A 19,653-nucleotide genomic window follows, 5' to 3' on the forward strand; every position below is an offset into this window, starting at 1 on the left:
TTCTTCTGGTTCATATATTGATGTTACTTAATTAACCCATAATTTGCAATTACTGGGGGCCCACCCTCCGCAAAAATAAATCTGTGCAGTGGCACCCGGTAAGAAATTCTCCCAGGAATCATCTGCTGGGTGCCCTGGGGCTGGGGAAGAGGGGAAGCTCAGATCCCTGCTGGCTGTGGCAGAGCCTGGGCGTGCAGATCCCATCACCGCAGTGCCAGGCCAGCCTCACTGGGAGCGTACTGGGATGTGATGGAGAGCCAGGGGAGCGATCTGGCACCTGGAGCCTGTCAGATTCCTGTTTCCCAGACATCCCTTGAGCAGGAATGGGGGTCACTGGCCAGGATGGACACACTGGACAGGGAAGTTTTGGCTGGGATGTGTTGAGGATCCTGCTTGGTGTGCTTGGGAGGGTGGGTGTCACACACCCTGGGCTTTGTGGTGCCCTTCCCATAGCTCCAAGTGCTTCCAAGGGCTTTTATCCCCTCCTGGGAGCCCAAGGGTCACGGTGGGATCACCACCAGTGTCCCTCAGAGGTGTCTGGAGCTGTGTGGGATGAGGATGTGCCGGCACACGGAGCTCTGTGTGTGATGTAACGCTCCTCTCCAAGGAGAGCTGGAGCTTATTTAGGGCAAACTCCTCTGCTGGAGTCTCTGGTGAAGGTGACTGGGCTAAAATGGGACCGTGCCTGGACACGGTGTGTGCTGTGCCCTTCTTGCTGCTCACTGGGGGCCTGGGGGGATCCACGGAGCTATTTCTGCCTCCCTGAGGGGAGTGGGAGGCATGAAGTGCCCCTGGAAAATGGGATTTTAGTGTTTTGGCTGGGCAGAGATGCCTTGGTAGCTCTGGTGAAACGCTGTGTGTGTTCAGCCTTGAAAGGTGGATTTGGGGCAGGGAGAGGAGGAGACCCCATGGAGGGGGTCAGGATTTGCAGGGGCTGTGCCAGGGCTCCTTGTCACCCCTGCAGCCACCCCCAGCCCGGGGTGAAGCCGTTGCAGGAGCTTTTCCCGGGGTTTCAGGCTGTTAATGGATTTATGGTGTGTTTGTTGTTTGTCTCCATGCCTCGCTTCTTTTCAGAGGAGCTTAAAAATAAAGCCTGGCTTCCTTTGTAATTTTTCCAGTTAATAATGGAGATTAAGCCTCCTTGTGCCGGGCTCGGAGGGGCCCCCCATGAACCTGCCTGTGCCACGGCCTCGGGACAAGGAGGGTGTTGGCACCCGGGGGGTTCACGGTCCCTGTGCTGACCCTTGTCCCCTTTGGTGCCCTGCAGGTCCCCAGAGCAAAGTGTCCCGCTGCCAACCCAACGAGCACAACTGCCTGGGCACCGAGCTCTGCATCCACATGAGCAAACTCTGCAATGGCCTCCACGACTGCTTCGACGGCTCCGACGAGGGGCCGCACTGCCGGGGTAGGTTTGGGGGGCACACGGTCCCAGGAAAGGGGGGGCTGCCCCATGGGATACTCCCCAACACTGAGGTCCCTGGTTTCTCCTGTGGAGTGTGAGCCCCACCACGCTCAGCTCAGCACGGTCACAGATCCAGAGATTATCCAGAGCCGCTTGGAAGTGAAATGCCCATCATTCCTGAGCCTGCAGCCATGAAATAACTGCATTGTCTCCTGGGTTTAAAAGCTCCAGGCCTGGGGTTCTGGTCCAGATAAGAGATACCGCTGTGGTTTTTTCCTAATTTCCAGGAGCTTTGTCCCCCCTCCTGGCCTGTCCCCATGGATAATCCTGCTGGAAAACTCCCTAAACCAGCGTGCTGCTGTGCAGATTAATCGCTCAGAAACGTGTGTCCTGGGCTGACCCTGCGCTCCAGAGCCTCTGTGCTCCCCGTCCTTCCCTCCCTGGGGTGGGGGGCTCCTGTCCCGCTCCACCAAGACCCCTGGCCCCAAAGGGCTCCCTGCTGGGAACCAGCTCCTCTCTGCTGCTTGGATCCCACGGGAGCAGCCCGGGGCAGCTCCTGCAGCTGTGCCTGAGCTGAGAATGAATATTTCAGTAAGAGTTCGCGTTACTTGAGTGGGATCTGATTTTTCACGGCCGGGCAGCACATGAGCCACGTGAGCCGTGTTGGGGCAGCTGCTCAGGGCTTTGGGCACCTGGTGCTCAGGGCTTTGGGCACCTGGTGCTCACAGGTTTGGGCACGCCGGGGCCGCCAGCCCTCGGTGATGCTTGAGCCAGATGCCGAGTCCCCCCTGCCCGCGGCTGGTGCCGCCCCAGGGAGGCATTTCCTCATTTCCTCGCAGCTGCTTGCGAGTCCCAGCCTGCCACTGCCCCAGGTTTGGGCAGGTGAGCTGTCACCCCGAGCTGTCACACTGAGACATCACCCCAAACCATCAGCTCAAGCTGTCACCCTGAGCCATCACCCCAAATCACCCCAACCCCTGTTCCTGCTCTGGCTGCTGGACCATTGCTGCCCCTATCCTGCTCCCCCAGGGATTTGGGGATGCTCTGCTGCCCTTGCAGACATCCTGGGGGTGCTAATGCCAGTGGAACCCTGGCCAGTGTGAACCCCCACACTGGCCCCTCTGAGCACTCCAGGCTTGGACAGGAGGGGAGCTCTGGGCTCTCTAATGAATCCACATCCCTCAGGATGCCCTGGACCTGCATCCCCTCCCTGCACAAGGGGTGCCAGGTCTCAGCCACCCCTACAAGTGGCAGAGTCAGCAGCACTGGGGATGGCAGGGGCTGCTCAGAACCCCCTCCCTGGAGCAGCCGTGGATCCCACATGTCCTCCCTCCCTCTGCTGAGGGGGCTGAGTCCTTCTCTCCTCTCTGGGGAGGTGGGAGCAGTGTGAAATTTCCCAGCAAATTCTGGTGGGGTGTCTGGCGGTCCTGCTCACCCAACCCTTGGTCCTTGGTGTCCATCCTGTTCCTCCCTGGGTGACATCCTCTCTCTTCCATCTTCCCTGTCCCTGCAGAACAATTGGCCAACTGCTCAGCACTGGGCTGCCAGCACCACTGTGCACCGACCGTGTCCGGCCCCGTCTGCTACTGCAACCACTCCTTCCAGCTGGCCGAGGACCGGAGGAGCTGCAGAGGTGGGTCTGGGGTGGGCAGAGCCCCTGCTCCACGCTGAGCTCCTCGGGGATGTGGCCAACAGCACCGTCCTGCAGCAGAGCAGGGGCTCGGCCACGTGGGAAAGGGACTGGGCAGGTGGGATGGGATGGGATGGGATGGGATGGAATGGAATGGAATGGAATGGAATGGAATGGAATGGAATGGAATGGAATGGAATGGAATGGGATGGGATGAAATGGGATGGAATGGAATGGAATGGAATGGAATGGAATGGAATGGAATGGAATGGAATGGAATGAGATGGAACGGGATGGAATGGAATGGGACAGGATTCCCTCTGCTGTGGGAAAAATCCTGTGTGAGGAATACTGGGAGCAAGGAAAAAGCTTTGTCTTTGTGTACAGAGTCAGGGGCTGGCGCATGCTCCTGGCATCCTGGCTCAGAGAGGATGGGGAAATAGGAGAGGGTCACAGTGAGGATTGATGGCATCAGTGTGATGGAAGCAAATCTGGAAGTGAGAGATTGTGATGGCTCCATCCCTTTCATGTGGTGGAAGGGACCATTCCCAGCTCTGGCGTGGAGCTCTGGGGGATACATCGCTTTCATCTGCCAGAAGAAAGAGCAGCCGAGCCGGGGGCTGGAGATTAGAGGGATTTGGAGTGGGAATGGAGGTGCAGAGCTGGGGGGAGGCTCAGTGGCCAGGCAGGGGTTGTGCTGCTACAGAGGCTGCCTGCCTGCTCATGGGGTGGCCTTGGAAGGGAGGGTCCCTTTGATTCCTTGGGAGGCTGATGTGAGGGTCCCTTCAGTTCCTCTAGAGGCTGATGTGAGGGTCCCTTTGGCTCCTCAGAAAGTTGTGGGGTTCCTTGGATTCCTTGTCAGGCTGATGTGAGGGTCCCTTTGAGGAATCATCCCTTCTTCTCCAGCTCCACCTTGGAGAAACTGGGGAGCTTCATTCCCTCTTCAGGCCGTGAAGGAGGGTTTTTTTCTGGTCCAAACCTTGGGATTTTTCCTGTCTTTCCCAGATTTTGATGAATGCACCGTGTATGGGACCTGCAGCCAGACATGCACCAACACAGAGGGCTCCTACACGTGCAGCTGTGTCGAGGGGTATCTCCTGCAGCCCGACAACAGATCCTGCAAAGCCAAGAACGGTGAGAGCCTGGGCAAGGGGAGCGTGGTGCTTCGGGGCAGCTCTGCAGACCATGGCCCTGCTCTGGGCTCTTCCCTGGGGTCACAGCCACGGGATTGAGGTGTGCCCTGACCCCACTGTCCCCTCCTTGCCCCCAGAGCCCGTGGATCGCCCTCCCGTGCTGCTCATCGCCAACTCCCAGAACATCCTGGCCACGTACCTGAGCGGAGCCCCCGTGCCCAACATCACCCCCACCAGCGCCAAGCAGACCACGGCCATGGACTTCAACTACGTGGAGGACACGGTGTGCTGGGTCCACGTGGGTGACAGTGCCTCCCAGACCATCCTCAAGTGCGCCAAGATCCCCAACCTGAAGGGTTTTGTGGAGGAACGGTCCATCAACATCTCCCTGAGTCTGCACCGTGAGTGCCCGCTCCCCTCAGGACCCCCATCCCCAATTCCTTGTGACTGCCCTGATGTCCCCAGGCTGTGGGGGGTGAAACTGGGGAGGAGGCAGCTTTCCACAGGTCGTTGCCTTTTCTTTTATATTATTATTAACAAGTTTATTAGTTTTTTTGGTGTGCAGATATGAGGAGAAGGGATGCAGGGAGGAGTGGAGGTGCTGCCTGTGCAGCAGGTTTTGGGATGGCTGTTCTTGCTTCCTTTGGTCCCACCCCAAAAAAATGACTGAGTCCCACCCCAAAAAGTGACCAAGAACAAGCTCCCAACCCAGAGGTGTCTCTGTGGGTGCCACTTTGGCAGTTTCCTTCTGCTGGTTACAGCTCCGTGTCCTGTTTGGTGCCAGCTCTGCAGTCAGGATGGGATGGAGAACTACTGCTGGGGATTCTGGTGCTCTCTGAGTCAGGCCCAAGAGGGGTCCCTGTGGGCTTCCAGCACCTTCTCTGCCTGTGCAGAGCATTGGGGCTGGTGGGGTCATGGGGACAGGGGGTGGGTGCCACAGCTGAAGAGCTGGGATGTGGCACACAGTTCCTGTCACTGGTTTTATCCTTTGACCGAGCTGGTCGAGGTGGAATTGGAGGATCTGGGGTTTGCAGCGGGTCTCTGTCAGGTGTTTGCTTCAATGGTGTCATCCCCCCAGGGGTGTCTTTTGCCTCCTGAAATTGGGGAGGCTTCCAGGGTGGCCCTGAAATGAGAGGGACCCCCTTACCCCACCCTCTGCGCTGTTGGATGAGCAATGGCTCATCTCTGCAAAGGAGTGAAGGTCCTGGGTGGAGTGATACTCTGCTGGGGGCAGTGGGGTGTGAGTCGGGGTCCTGGGGGTCCTGGGGGTCCCGGGGGTCCCGGGGGTCCTGGGGGTCCTGGGGGTCCCGGGGTCTGTGTGGGGCTGGGCCAGGCAGGCTGCAGGCGCTGCTGAGGGTGTGTGCACATGGTTAATTTAAGCTCACCCTGTGTATTTTTAGGGCAGGGTGTATTTTTAGGGAGAGGCCTCACCCTTTGCTCTCACAGGCGATATTGGAGTCGGGCAGGACAAGGGCTTGGCCTCCCACTCCCCTCTCCAGATTTAGGGGGTCTCTGGGATTTAGGGGTCTCTGGCATTTAGGGGGTCTCTGGGATTTAGGGGTCTCTGGCATTTAGAGGGTCTCTGGGTTTTAGGGGTCTCTGGCATTTAGGGGGTCTCTGGCATTTAGGGGTCTCTGGCATTTAGGGGGTCTCTGGGATTTAGGGGTCTCTGGGATTTAGGGGGTCTCTGGCATTTAGGGGTCTCTGGGATTTAGGGGTCTCTGGCATTTAGGGGGTCTCTGTTTCCCGTGCCTCTCTCCGAAGGCTCCCTCAGAGCCAGGCTGGATCACCAGCACAAAGGAGGTGGAGGAGTGAATTCCCCCAGCGCTGAGTCGGGTGCTGGGGGTCGGGATGAAGAGATAATGTCACTCTCCAGCGGGACACTGGCGAGACCCACGAATCCAATTAGTGCTTCCCCTCTTTATTCGCTTCTTTATGGCATTATCTTCCCCCAGCAGGAACGGGGCCTCCCTGGTTCCTGCTGCTAATGGGGAGTGAGCTGGCATCTGATGGGGGGAGATTGATGCAGAGGGGCTGGAAATCAGCAGCTCCAGCTGCCAGGGAAGACCTGGGATGCTCAGTGCCACAGCCTGGCTCCCCTGCCTCCCTGTCCTGCTCGGCTCCTGCAGAGATTACTGTCACTTGTGCTGTGGGAGATGTGTTAAATGATGGCTGTTAACAGCCCTTGGCACGACCCGCTGTCCTCAGAGCTTTGCTGTTCCCCAGGTCCTTACACTCCCAAAGCTTTTTGCTCTCCGCAGGCTCGGGAGTCGTGGCGCTTCCCGCAGCGCCTCCCCCTCGGCTCCCACCTCGCTGCCCGTGGATATTTGTCACAGGCACTGATTTTCTCAGTTGATCTGAGCTGGCTGGTTCCCTACCCCCAGGTCTTCTTCCGGGGACACACTAAAAACCAAAGGCTGGTGAAGCCTTCCATCCATTTCTCTTACAAGAATTTCTGCTTTGTGTTGGAATTGGATCGTTTCCTCTCTGCCACCGGTCAGAGTGGGCTGGGGGGCTCTGGGGATGTGTGGGGTTTGGTGCCAGGACAGGTGGGATGATGTGGTCCCTCACTGGGCAGGGGTCCAGCCTGTCCCCATCTCCACAGGGACCTTGGAAGTGGCACCGTCCTGCCAAGCCCCGGTGTCCCTCGGTGCTCACCCCCGTGATGGGGATGAGGCACAAGCGATGGCACGGGAAGGGCTCGTCCTTCCTGCCAGCACTGAATTGTAACAAGAGGAGCTTGTCTTATCCTTCCTCCCATCCCGCTGTCCCTCTCCTCCGCTCCCTGTGACAATCCCGCAGTGTTCCTGTCCAGGAGGATCCTGGCAGGCATCGAGCTCAAGGACGGAGGCACGTGCCTGTGCCGGGGTTGCTCCGGCCCCTCGGAGCATTGGGATGGCACAGGGGGGGCTCAGGGTGAGCCCCCCATCATCCCTGAGCCCCTCTGTGGGGCAGGGGACAGCTGGGGAGTGGGGCAGGGCTGTCACAGCTCCCCTTGGACCGGCTGTGCTGCGTGGCAGATCCTTGACCTCCGGGGACTTTGTGATCCCGTGGGTTTTCTCAAGCAGATTCCAGCCTCCACGTGTTTCCCCAGACAATGTCCTTGTTTGTTTGGAGTTGGGCTTCCAAGGAATTTCAGAGCCAAACAGAGCACTAAAAAATAATAATTAAAATCTGTTGCTCGGCTCTTGTGCTGCTGCTTCCCGTGTCCCAGCCAGAGCCCTCTGCTCCCCCAGCTCTCCAAGCTTATCCTGCTGGCCTTGTCCCCCCCATCCTGGGGCCGTTGGTCAGGGATCACGTCCTTGAGCAATCCTCATTGCTCAGCCACGGTCCCGGGGCTGGGACAGCGAGGGAAGCAGCTGTGGTGGGGGATTCGTGCCTCCTTCCATCAGATTGGTGTCCCAGTCCCCTAGAGGTGACACCAGGAGGTGGGAACAGCTCCCTGGAGCGTGCACAGAGGCCAGGACCATCCTCTGGAGGCCACCTTTAGCTGGCAGCAGCCCAAGGCTGTGCGGGTCAGCCCTGGCAGCACAGCAGCGATGACAGCGGTGTTAAATCCCCGTCTCCGGTGCGCTGTGATCGGGTGACACTCGGCTTCCAGGGGAAGGCAGGAGTCCTTTGCTTGGACTGTGGAAAAATACTGGGGAACGTGTCAGGAGCCAGGGCACTGGGCTTCCCCGTGACTCTTGGGGTGGCTCCCCTCTCCCTTCCCTTCCCCTCCCCTTCTCACGCTCTTTCGCTTTCTGTTTCCCCTTTTCCGTGGTTTTTTGCATGGTCAGAACTGGGAACTTGGTGATGCCAGGGAATGCATTTATTGCACTGGAGCCAGCACTGCTTCATCCCAGCTCTGGTGCTGCTCCTTCTGGTCCAGCACGGCTCCATCCCAGTCCAGCACTGCTCTCCCAGTCCAGCACTGCTCCATCCCAGTCCAGCACTGCTCTCCCAGTCCAGCACTGCTCCTTCCCAGTCCAGCACTGCTCCATCCCAGTCCAGCACTGCTCTCCCGGTCCAGTACTGCTCCATCCCAGTCCAGCACTGCTCCATCCCAGTCCAGCCCTGCTCCTTCCCAGTCCAGCACTGCTCCATCCCAGTCCCAGCACTGCTCCTTCCCAGTCCAGCACTGCTCCATCCCAGTCCAGCACTGCTCCATCCCAGTCCAGCCCTGCTCCTTCCCAGTCCAGCCCTGCTCCATCCCAGTCCAGCACTGCTCTCCCAGTCCAGCCCTGCTCCATCCCAGTCCAGCCCTGCTCCATCCCAGTCCAGCCCTGCTCCATCCCAGTCCAGCACTGCTCTCCCGGTCCAGTACTGCTCCTTCCCAGTCCAGCACTGCTCCTTCCCAGTCCCAGCACTGCTCCATCCCAGTCCAGCACTGCTCCATCCCAGTCCAGCACTGCTCCTTCCCAGTTCAGCACTGCTCCTTCCCAGTCCCAGCACTGCTCCTTCCCAGTCCAGCACTGCTCCTTCCCAGTCCAGCCCTGCTCCATCCCAGTCCAGCACTGCTCCTTCCCAGTCCAACACTGCTCTCCCAGTCCAGCACTGCTCCATCCCAGTCCAGCACTGCTCTCCCAGTCCAGCACTGCTCCATCCCAGTCCAGCACTGCTCTCCCAGTCCAGCACTGCTCCTTCCCAGTCCAGCCCTGCTCCATCCCAGTCAGAGCAGGCAGGAATTCTGCAGCTCAGCAGGATCCATGTGTGGCTGCTGAGAAAAGGCTGCAGAGGTGCAATGATTTATTATTTCTCAGTTTAAGGTTTGTTGTTTTCCTTTATAAAACAAGCCCCCGGGAAGGGGTTTGAAATATCGGGACATTTGATCCTGAGTGCATTATAAACCCTAAATGCCAGCAATCTGGCCAGCATTAAAACACCTTCCTGGGCAGCATCAATCCCAGCCCGCCCGGCTCGGGGGGTGTTTTCATTGACTCCATTTCAGTGTCACTCGCAGTGTCCTGTCCCGGTGCCAGCGGGCACAGGAGCTGTGGGCTCTGGGACAGATTGATTTCAGGGCCATGTTGCTCTGCAGAGGAATCCAAGTACATTTCTTCCCCCACTTTGCATGGAAAGCTATTTTTCTTCCTTGCTGCCTCATCCTGGCCAAGAAAGAGGCTCCGACGTGAACTCACTTGGCAGGAGAGCGGGATGATTGGTAACTTCATCTCCTGGTTCCTTTCTGTTGGGTTTTTTTTTTTTAACTGTTTATGGCTGTTCTTGGTGCAGTGAGGAAGGGAAGTGGGAGCTGGGGGAGAGCAGGGGATGGGGAGCAGGGGATAAAGGGGAGCAGGGGGCAAAGGGGAGCAGGACATGGGGGGAAACGGGGTAGGGGAGAGCAGGGACCAGGATGGAGGAGAGCAGGGACTGGAGGGGAGCAGGGGTTGGACGGAACAGGGAATGGGGAGAGCAGGGGATGGATGGAGGGGAGCAGGGGATGGGGAGAGCAGGGGATGGATGGGAGCAGGGGTTGGACAGAACAGGGAATGTGGAGAGCAGGGGATGGATGGGAGCAGGGGTTGGACAGAACAGGGAATGTGGAGAGCAGGGGATGGATGGGAGCAGGGGTTGGACAGAACAGGGAATGGGGAGAGCAGGGGATGGATGGGAGCAGGGGTTGGACAGAACAGGGAATGTGGAGAGCAGGGGATGGATGGGAGCAGGGGATAGGGAAGAGCAGGGAATGGGGAGAGCAGGGACCAGGATGGAGGGGAGCGGGGACTGGGGAGAGCAGGGGATGGATGGGAGCAGGGGTTGGACAGAGCAGGGAATGGGGAGAGCAGGGACTGGAGGGGAGAAGGGGATAGGGAAGAGCAGGGACCAAACAGGAAAGCAGGGATTGGGTGGAAGCAGGGGATGAAGGAGAGCAGGAGCTGGAGGGAGCAGGGGATAGAAGGAACAGGAACTGGGGGCCATGTCTGGAGCCGTGCAATCACACCAGCTCATTGTGTGACATCACAATGGTGATTTTAATGTCTGTTAACGAAGATCTGACAGTCAGGACCCTGCTGTGGCTCTGCCCAGCACCTCTGACTCCCCTTACCTGGTGTTTCCCCTCATAGGGAACAGAAATAAATCCCCCAAGGGGACTGAGAGCCCCCCTGACCAGGCTGTGGTGGCAGGGGTGAGCTGCATTCCCACATTGCTGGAGACAGAAGGGTGACATGAATGTCCTGAGGCATCAGGATGCTCCTGCCCAGGGATGGGTTTGGTTTCACACAGACCTGAGAGTGCCCCAGCACACATCTGTCTGTCCCAGCACACATCTGTGTGTCTGTCCTGCACTGCCTCATGCCAGGCTCAGTGCAGGAGCCCCTCAGGACCCTTCCTGCCCATGCTGGCCCCATTTCTGCTTTCTCATCCCCTCTGCCCCCAGATCACCCCAGTGCCGGTGCCCGGGTTCCCGTCGAGCCTGTGTCTCTCTCCTCTCACCCAGAAGGAAGCCAAGTGCCCCGTCCCTCCCTCGGCCTCTCTGGAATATTTGTGCCCATGGAATGGTCTCATTAAGGCAGAGTAATTAGTGGTCCCTTGGCTGCCCTCCACACAGCCTGGAGCTCGTTCCATCCCTGTTCCTGCTCTTCCCACCTCCGGTGCCTCTGCCAGGCTCTGCAGGGATGCTGCAGGGTTGAGCCAGGACATGGGGAGGAGTGAAAGTTTGGGGTGTCCTCACCCTGGGGAGCTGGAGGTGGTGTCAGTGAGGGGCTGGAGAGGTGCCAGTGATTGCTTGGACACAGTTTCCCATTGAGATGCAGCCGTGGTGCTGCACTGGGGCAGAAGAGGAGGCAAGTTTGGGGTGACAGTGAGGGGCTGGAGAAGTGCCAGTAACAGCTTGGACACAGTTCCCTGTTCAGATGCAGCCGTGGTGCTGCACTGGGGCAGAAGAGGAGGCAAATTTGGGGTGACAGTGAGGGGCTGGGGAGGTGCTGGTGATCCCTTGGACACGGTTCCTTGTTCAGATGCAGCCGTGGTGCTGCACTGGGGCAGAAGAGGAGGCAAATTTGGGGTGTCCCCGCCCTGGGGAGCTGGAGGTGGTGACAGTGAGGGGCTGGGGAGGTGCTGGTGATCCCTTGGACACGGTTCCCTGTTCAGATGCAGCCGTGGTGCTGCACCGGGGATCCCAGGTCTCCCTGCAGAAGGGCAGTGCTCCAGCATCTGCCATTCCCCAGCCTGTCCCCAGGCTGGGATGTCCCTCCGTGGGGGCTGCCGTGTCACCCCCGAGGAACGTTTGGCTTGTGCAGGGCGGGCGTGAATGCGCTCAGAGCCTCGGGATCCATCCCAGAGCCGAGTCAGACATCCTGGCCACGGGCCACCGCCTTCCACCCAGCGGTTCCTCCTCGCAGCGAAACATCTCAGCAGAGAGAGAGGGGGGGTGAATTTATTTATTTTTGAGCCTGGTTTGCTGAGGGAACGAGGCTGACGTGACGGCTGTGGCCGTGTGTGGCGGTGGCCGTCCTCTCCTGCCCTGCTCAGACACAAGGAGTTGGCTGTTCCTGGGAGCAGGGGGGCCGTGCTGGACCCCCGGGGCCACGGGGTGTCTGTCCGGCCGTCCTGTGCCCTTTGGGGCGGGAGTTTGTCTTTGTGCTCGTCCTGTTAACATACTTCTAATTAAGGAAAATTGTCCCCAGGAGCAGTGTTTATCCACAGAGCGCGGTGCCGTCACAGAGACGGTCTTGTTCTCCCGGGGAGAGGATGTCTGTGGAGGGAAGAGACAGAAATTCCTCCAGATTATGGTATTATGTAAATGTATCAAACGGATCATTCCCTATAAAAAGGAAAGTAGGAAACCAATGTATTTGAGCAGCCCTGGGGACCGCATTCCTGACGAGCCTCCGTTCCTGCGCCGCCGCCGGCGTTTCTGAGCCGAAACATTCGGCGACTTTTCCAAGCTGTTGTTGCTCCAAGGCCGCGTGCCGGCGGCTCTGGGAGCCTGGGGGGCTCGTGGGGCGGCCACCAGGGCCTCTCGCTGGGTGGCAAGCTGGCCACAAGCCCTGCTCGCCCCACGGGGTGAGCTGTGCCCGGAGCAGGAGATGGATGCGGTGTCCGCTGCTCTCCGGAGGGATCTCCGTGGATGGGCAGCTCTGATGTGAAGCACGGACTCCACGGCTCTCCCAGTGCCTCGCTGGGGTTTGTGTCGGGGCTGCTTCACCCTGGGGAAGCAAGGATTGGCTGTTGCAGTAGATGTGCGATGTGGACATGGATATTCTTTATTTATTCTTTATTTCTTTATTGTTTTTTATTTAAAGGCAGATGTTGGCAGCGGAGGTCGCTCCATCTCTGTCCTCTGTGCCACGTGCTGGGGCAAGGGGGGAATGCTCCTCAGCAGAATGGGAACAAGGATTTGGTGTCAGAGCTCCGTGCCCAGTGGTGTTTCTGGCTTCTTCAAGCAGAGCTGGGAGCTCTCCTGCCCACCATCCCTGTCCTGCTCTCCTGGGGCTGCTCCCTTGAGGGGTAGCTGGCAAGTGGAGTTATTAAGTGGAATTATTAAGGTTGGAAAAGCCCTCTGAGACCCTCATTAACCCAGCACTGAAAGGTCATCGCTGAAACATGTCCCCAGGTGCCACATGCACACATTTCAGGAGGAATTCCTTCATGGAAAGGGTTGTCAGGCATTGGAAGGAGCTGCTCAGGGAGGTGCTGGAGTGCCCATCCCTGGAGGTGTCCGAGGAACAACTGGACGTGGCACTCAGGGCTCGGGTAGGGATCGGTCACAGGTTGGACTCAATGGTCCTGGAGGGTTTTTCCAACCTCAGGGATTCTGGAATTCAGGGATTTTTTTGCTGTGTTGGTTCCTGAGCTTGTTGAACCTCTGTGTTCAACCTCAACTGTGCAGGAGCGTGGACGAGCTGCTGAGCGGCTGCGTCCCCCTCGCAGCTGTTTGGGGACTGTCGAAATCCCTGGTTTAATCCGAGGGAAGATTGTGTGTTTCCTTCCTCCTCCTGTCAGGCCACAATTGATGTGTTTGCAGACTGCACAGCAACTGATTCATGCAGAGCAAAGTTATGTGCTGGGTCAGCAAAGCTCCTTCCCCAAAAAACCCACAGCCCTGCAGTGCCTGGCCGGGAGTGGGGTGAATGGGGTTAAGGGAGGGAGAAGCTCGGGCTGCAGCTCCTGTGGGAAATGTGGGGTCCATGACCCACTTGTGGCAAAGTGGGACCGTCCCACCTGAGGGTCTGGGGCGCCAGCAGAAGAAGGATGTGGCCAGAGGAGGCTGCTGAGATGCTCTGAGGGCTGGAGCAGCTCTGCCCCCATGGAGCCAGGCTGAGAGAGCTGGGGGTGCTCACCTGGGGCTGAGAGGGCTCCAGGGAGAGCTCAGAGCCTCTTCCAGTGCCTGAAGAGGCTCCAGGGAGAGCTCAGAGCCTCTTCCAGTGCCTGAAGAGGCTCCAGGAGAGGGACTTGGGACAGGGACCAGCAGGACATAGAGAATGGCTTCCCACTGACACAGAGCAGGGTTAAGTGGGATTTTGGGAAGAAATTCCTCTCTGTGAGGGTGGTGGGGCCCTGGCACAGGGTGCCCAGAGGAGCTGTGGCTGCCCCAGCCCTGGAAGTGCCCAATCCAGGTTGGACAGGGCTTGGAGCAACCTGGGCTAGTGGAAAGTGTCCCTGCCCATGGCAGGGAAGTGAAATGGGATGAACTTTAAGACCCCTTCTGACCCAAAGCATTCCGGGATTCCGTGAAAAGGGAAAATCCAAGCGTGGTGTGACACACAGGATTTTGTGGCAGGGACCTCAGGAACAGCTCGGTCGGGATCACTGGGGCCGTGGCGGGTGTGAAACCAGGAAACATCTGTGCGGGTGGGTTTTGGGGTTTGCTGAAGTTGCCAACCCGCCCGTGTTGAGCAACCCTGATGAAGTTCTCGGTGCTCCTTCATCCTTCATCCTGTCTCCATCTGCCCCCTGTGCTGGCAAGGCCACCTCCCCCCGCATGGGGCTGGATCTCGTCCCCGTGAGGTTTTTTTTTGGCTGCCTCTCCCAGGAAGAGCCTTGGAAAGCCGACATTCCCCGCTCTGCCCCCACCAGCTCCCTTCCAAACGCTCTCAAATAAATAAATCTTGGGAAATGAGCTCGGCGTGTCGCAATCGCCCGCAACGCCCCGCCGAGGTTGAGCAAGGAGGAGGATTGGTTCCAGGATGGGAATTGGTGGGGAGAGGCACCGGCGGGGGGCTCCGGGAGGGAGGGGGGGTGGTCTCTGCCCCTCGGATTCTCCATGGAAATCATCTACCACCCCTCCAGGGCACAGGTTCATCCCTGCTGCTCCCCTCAGATGGGTCTAAGGTGTGTTTTCATGGCCAGGGGTGGCTGTGGCACCATCCCTGGGCACCCATTCTGGGTGGGGGACCCGGGGGGAGACTCTGTGCCCCCCACCCCTCCTCTCTCCAAAGACTGAGAAGGAGGAGGAGGGGGTAAAGTTTCTGCAGGCCAATGCCAGGGGTTAAAAATAGACATTTTCTAAATTAGCCTCCACCAGAAGTTCAAGAGGAAATCCAGGTTTAGCTGAGGCTACAAGAAAGAGCTGAAAATAACAATAATAATAGTAATAATAATAATAATCATAATAATAATAATAGTGATGATGATAACAATGATAATAATAAAAATAAAAATAAAAAGTGATTCCTGCAAAGGAAAGGAGAGCATGTTGAGCAGGGAGAGAAGGAGCAAAGCTGGAAAACAAAAGCCTTTGAGGAGGGTAATGCTTTCCAGCTGCAAAAATACAGCCTGGGAGAGGAGCAAGTGCTTGCGTCACCCCCTGCCCTGTGCTGCCCTGCTCGGAGCTGGGGCCCGTCCGGAGACCCCCGGCTGGACCAGGACCCTCTGCCCCCCTGGCTGTGGCAGGGTGGGTGTGAGGGGAGTGTGGGGCTGGAAGTCTCTGGATTGTTTTGGCCGTTTTCCCTTTGGATTCCTCTTGGAGCGTTGGGCTGGACTCAGCTCCGGCTCGGAGGGATGCGGAGCAGCGGGAGAGCGACAGGAAAGGGGCGCTGGTGATGGGACAGGGAGGGTTGGACCCCCTGGAGGAGGAGAATCCGGGGGTCTGCGGCTGTGGGTGGGGGGCGAGGGCCCCTGAGCCGTTCTGCCAACGCTCCCCATCCGCCCCTGCTTGGATCGCTCCCCCGGTCCTGTGACTCTGACTCAGCCACGCAGGCGCCAGCCAAGACCTGCTTTTTTTGGGGAATTCTTGCACATCCCTTTGCTGAAGTGTTTCTCGCCCCGGCAGGGCCCTGCCGCCCCCTCCCCACGTCACAGGGGGGTTTGGGGATGCTGGCTGGGGAGCAGGGGAGGGCGGTGGGTGCTGGTTGTGACAGCAGGACTCAGTCTCAGGGGTAGAACGTGGCCCTTGGCGCCCCAGTGTATATTTTTAAGTGGTTTTTGCTCATCACAAACGCCTTTTACCCCAGGAATTGGGGTGGGGGGTCCTGGCTGGAGCAGGAGCCTCACGAGCGCTGTGCCAGCCCCGGCGCGTTGGGCAGCGCGTTGGGAGCTCTGCGCTCGCCTCGGTTTGGGGTTGATGCTCATTCCTTGGCTCGGGATGTTTCCACTTGTTTTTACGAGCTGCCTCACGCCGGGTGGTGGCTGCAGCCTCACCCTTCCGGAGGGGGGTCACTGTCGGCATCACTGCTGGCTGCGTGTCCCCATCCCTGTCCCCAGGGCCGGGACACCGAGGGCTGGCCTGGGTAATTCAGGGATGGGGCTTGGGGTTTGTGCACCCCAAACTCTCTGTGTGCTCATCCCATGGCCTCATCCCAGCCCGGCAGCGTGGATGGACTCGGCCGCAGGGTGGGTGGGGGCATTGCAAAACCTCCTGGCTTGATTCATGTTTTCCCTCCCGAGCTCCTGTGTTGGTTAATAATTCAGTGGTGTCTGGCCCTGCTCCACTGGGGCAGTCTGGGTCTCACTGACCTTGGGGTCCTGGGGCTGGGGGGCTGCTGTTCCCCATCCCTGCTCCTCCAGTGCTCTCTGGGTCTCACTGACCACAGTGCTCAGACTGGGGGGCTGCTGTGCCCCATCCCTGCTCCTTCAGGGCTGTCCAGATTCTGCTGGCCTTGACTGCTGGAGTTGGGGGGCTGCTGTGCCCCATCCCTGCTCCTTCCCCCAGTGCTCTCTGGGTCTCACTGACCTTGGGGTCCTGGGGCTGGGGGGCTGCTGTGCCCCATCCCTGCTCCTTCAGGGCTGTCCAGGTCCTGCTGGCCTTGGCTGCTGGGGTTGGGAGGCTGCTGTGCCCCATTCCTGCTCCTCCAGTGCTCTCTGGGTCTCACTGACCTTGGGGTCCTGGGGCTGGGGGGCTGCTGTGCCCCATCCCTGCTCCACTGGGCCAGTCTGGGTCTCACTGACCTTGGGGTCCTGGGGTTGGGAGGCTGCTGTGCCCCATCCCTGCTCCTTCAGGGCTGTCCAGGTCCTGCTGGCCTTGGCTGCTGGGGTTGGGGGGCTGCTGTGCCCCATCCCTGCTCCTTCCCCCAGTGCTCTCTGGGCCCCTCTGACCTCTGTGTCCTTCTGACCAGGGCTGCTGTGCCCCTGTCCCTGCTCTGCCCTGGCTGTGGGGCTGCAGTGTTGGGGATGTGGGGTCTTGGGGGCCACTAATCCAAAGGACAGCCCTGCAAAGCCCTTGGGCTGTCTGGGAGCTGCAGCCCCTCAGCCCAGCCTGTGGCCTGGCGGGTGCAGGAGGGGCTGAGCAGTGCTGAGCACTGACCCGGTGGCGAGGCAGGAATTCAGGAGCGTTGGGTTTATCCGATTGAACAGGCTTTCACTGGTTTAATTAAATACTCACACGCTGCGTGCCAGGTGCTGTCTCTCACCTGCTCCAGGCCCCGGGGTTGGTCCCTGCAGCTCGGGATTAGCTCTGCTCCCACCTTGCCCAGCGGGATCTGCCCTTGGCCCCCCCAGCTGCCACGTGTCCCGTCCGGCTGCTGCTGCTGGAGCCCCTTCCCTGCTGCTTGCTCCCTTTTCCAGCACCCACCTTGCAGGGCTTCTCCTGGTATTCCTGGATGAAATCCCAGGGTTTCTGCAGGATGAATTCCCAGGGTTTCTGCAGGATGAACTCCCAGGGTTTCTGCAGGATGAACTCCCAGGGTTTCTGCAGGATGAACTCCCAGGGTTTCTGCAGGATGAATTCCCAGGGTTTCTGTGGGATGAACTCCCAGGGTTTCTGCGGGATGCTCTCCTAGTATGCACACCAGACGCTCTCCTGGTTGTGTGTGATGTCTCTGGCTTGTCTGGGGGCAGCAAGTCCCGTCTCCCTGGGGAGCAGAGGATGGGTTGCCGTGGGTGCTGTGGGTGCTGTGGGTGCTGTGGGTGCTGTGGGTGCCCTGTGGCTCCATCTGGGGTGACCAGGGCAGATCCTTGCAGCTCCCAGTGTGTTTGTGGCCCCCATGGTCTCATTCCTTGGCTGTGTCGGTGTTTGTGATCCCGGGGGGCTCCTGGCTCTGTCCTTCCCTGCCTCACCCCCCTCCCTCCCTCCCTCCCTCCCTCCCTCCCTCTCCCTGCCCAGACGTGGAGCAGATGGCCATCGACTGGCTCACGGGCAACTTCTACTTCGTGGATGACATTGATGACAGGATCTTCGTCTGCAACAAAAACGGGGACACCTGCGTCACGCTGCTGGACCTGGAGCTGTACAATCCCAAGGGAATTGCGCTGGACCCAGCCATGGGGTGAGTCCTGGGGGACAACTGACGAGGGTGGCCTGTCCCTCTGGGGTAGGGGGAGTTTCCTGTACCTCTGTGAGCCCCCTCTGCAGGGACACTTCCCACCCAGCCTGCCCTGGCAGCGGCTGTGCAGGGAGGGCTCAGTCCTGCGGGACACCCCCGGCTCAGCTTGGGATAAGCTGCTGCTTCCAGCTCGTGCCAGGCAGCGTGGTCACAGCTTTGCTCCAGCTTTTGGGAGCTGAGGTGGCTCCGTGGCCAGAGCAGCTCCCTCGTGCCTGTGTGCCCAGCCCCGAGGATGGGGATGGCAGGATGCTGAGTCATGGGAGCAGCTCAGGGCACACGTGGCAGCTGCCAGCCCCCGGCAGCTGGAAGCTGCTGTGGCCGAGGCCACGGTGGGCAGAGCAGAGAAACCACTAAAGAGGAAAATTCCTCCCTCACCAGCTGCTTTCCTGATGGGCACTTCCCTGCTGGCTCAGATGGAAAAAGCTGGTGTTATTGAGCAGAAAATCGGGGGTATTTCATATAAACAAACAAATATGGCAGAGGATCCTGGAGAGAGACTCCAGGCTCGAGCAGGGCTGGGTGAAGTCCCTTGAGCTCTGTGGTGGCAGTGCTGATCCCTGGCTCTGCTGTGCTGTGTTGGGCAGGACGGCTCTGGGATGCACAGGCAGCTGCCTCAGGTTGTGTTTGAACATGAACAACCCCACGGGCGGGCCTCTTGCAGTGACACCAACACATCTCCCAGGGGATCTGTGTCTGACCCCAGTCATCCCCGTGGGGATCCACACATCCATATCCTCCCTCTCCCAGAGCTCATCCTGGCTCTGAGCTCCCTCCTCTGCTCCTCTCTCACAGCAAGGTGTTCTTCACCGACTACGGGCAGATCCCCAAGGTGGAGCGCTGTGACATGGACGGGCAGAACCGCACCAAGCTGGTGGACAGCAAGATCGTCTTCCCTCACGGCATCACCTTGGACCTGGTGAACCGCCTGGTGTACTGGGCTGATGCCTACCTGGACTACATCGAGGTGGTGGACTACGAGGGCAAGAACAGGCACACCATCATCCAGGGCATCCTGGTGAGTGGGTTTGGGGGAGAGGGAGAGGGCTTGGCGGAGAGGGTTGGGATGGGAGCTCGATGCCCTGTCTGCAGTGGTGGCTTTAGCAAAGTCCAGCAAGGAACGTGCTGAGCGTGGTCCTGCCAAGGATGACCTTGTGCCATTGGCAGATGAGACCACTCTGATGGCCAGTGATGGCCAAGAGCCATTGGGTGGCATCAGGGGTTTTGCACATCTCAGAGCCCGGCTCTTACAACTCCTAAATCCTTTGGGGACGCCCACCTGGTGCCTTCCAGATCGAGCACCTGTACGGGCTGACGGTCTTCGAGAACTACCTGTACGCCACCAACTCGGACAACGCCAACGCCCAGCAGAAAACCAGCGTCATCCGCGTCAACCGCTTCAACAGCACCGAGTACCAGGTGGTGACACGCGTGGACAAGGGCGGAGCGCTGCACATCTACCACCAGCGGCGCCAGCCCACAGGTGGGAGCCTGGCTCGGGAATAACAGCTCCGAGCCCAGCTCGGGTGGGATTTCAGGGAGAATTTTCCCATGGAAAGGATGGTCAGCCATTGGAAGGAACTGCTGAGGGAGGTGGTGGAGTGCCCGTCCCTGGGGGTGTCCAAGGATGTGGCACTCAGTGCTCTGGTTGGGTTGATAAGGTGGGGATTGGTCACAGGTTGGGCTCGGTGTTCTTGGAGGTGTTTTCCAACCTCAAGGATTCTGGGATTCCTGCTTCCCAGGCCTCTGGGAGCTGCTGAGCATCCTGGGGTGCTAGCACTTTTCCTTTTCCTGCTAGCACTGTGT

General features: G+C 59.1%; 1 protein-coding gene across 5 annotated transcripts in view; it reads left to right on the plus strand.

Moving 5' to 3' along the window:
• Nucleotides 1-19,653, plus strand: part of LRP1 (LDL receptor related protein 1) — an 80,819-nt gene that overhangs the window by 17,819 nt on the left and 43,347 nt on the right. For all 5 annotated transcript variants that reach the window (XR_015281260.1, XR_015281261.1, XM_086870182.1 and 2 more), the window contains exons 3-9: nt 1,268-1,405; nt 2,916-3,035; nt 4,038-4,166; nt 4,303-4,566; nt 17,631-17,793; nt 18,643-18,865; nt 19,141-19,330. Coding sequence is in view for 3 of the 5 variants with exons in the window: in XM_086870182.1 (XP_086726308.1) it covers nt 1,268-1,405; nt 2,916-3,035; nt 4,038-4,166; nt 4,303-4,566; nt 17,631-17,793; nt 18,643-18,865; nt 19,141-19,330 (1,227 nt within the window). In the remaining 2 variants the exon portion in view is untranslated. The remainder of the gene's footprint in view (nt 1-1,267; nt 1,406-2,915; nt 3,036-4,037; nt 4,167-4,302; nt 4,567-17,630; nt 17,794-18,642; nt 18,866-19,140; nt 19,331-19,653) is intronic.

The sequence above is a fragment of the Cyanistes caeruleus genome, chromosome 32, assembly GCF_971803275.1.
Source record: "Cyanistes caeruleus chromosome 32, bCyaCae1.hap1.1, whole genome shotgun sequence".
NCBI classification, from domain to species: Eukaryota; Metazoa; Chordata; class Aves; order Passeriformes; family Paridae; genus Cyanistes; species Cyanistes caeruleus.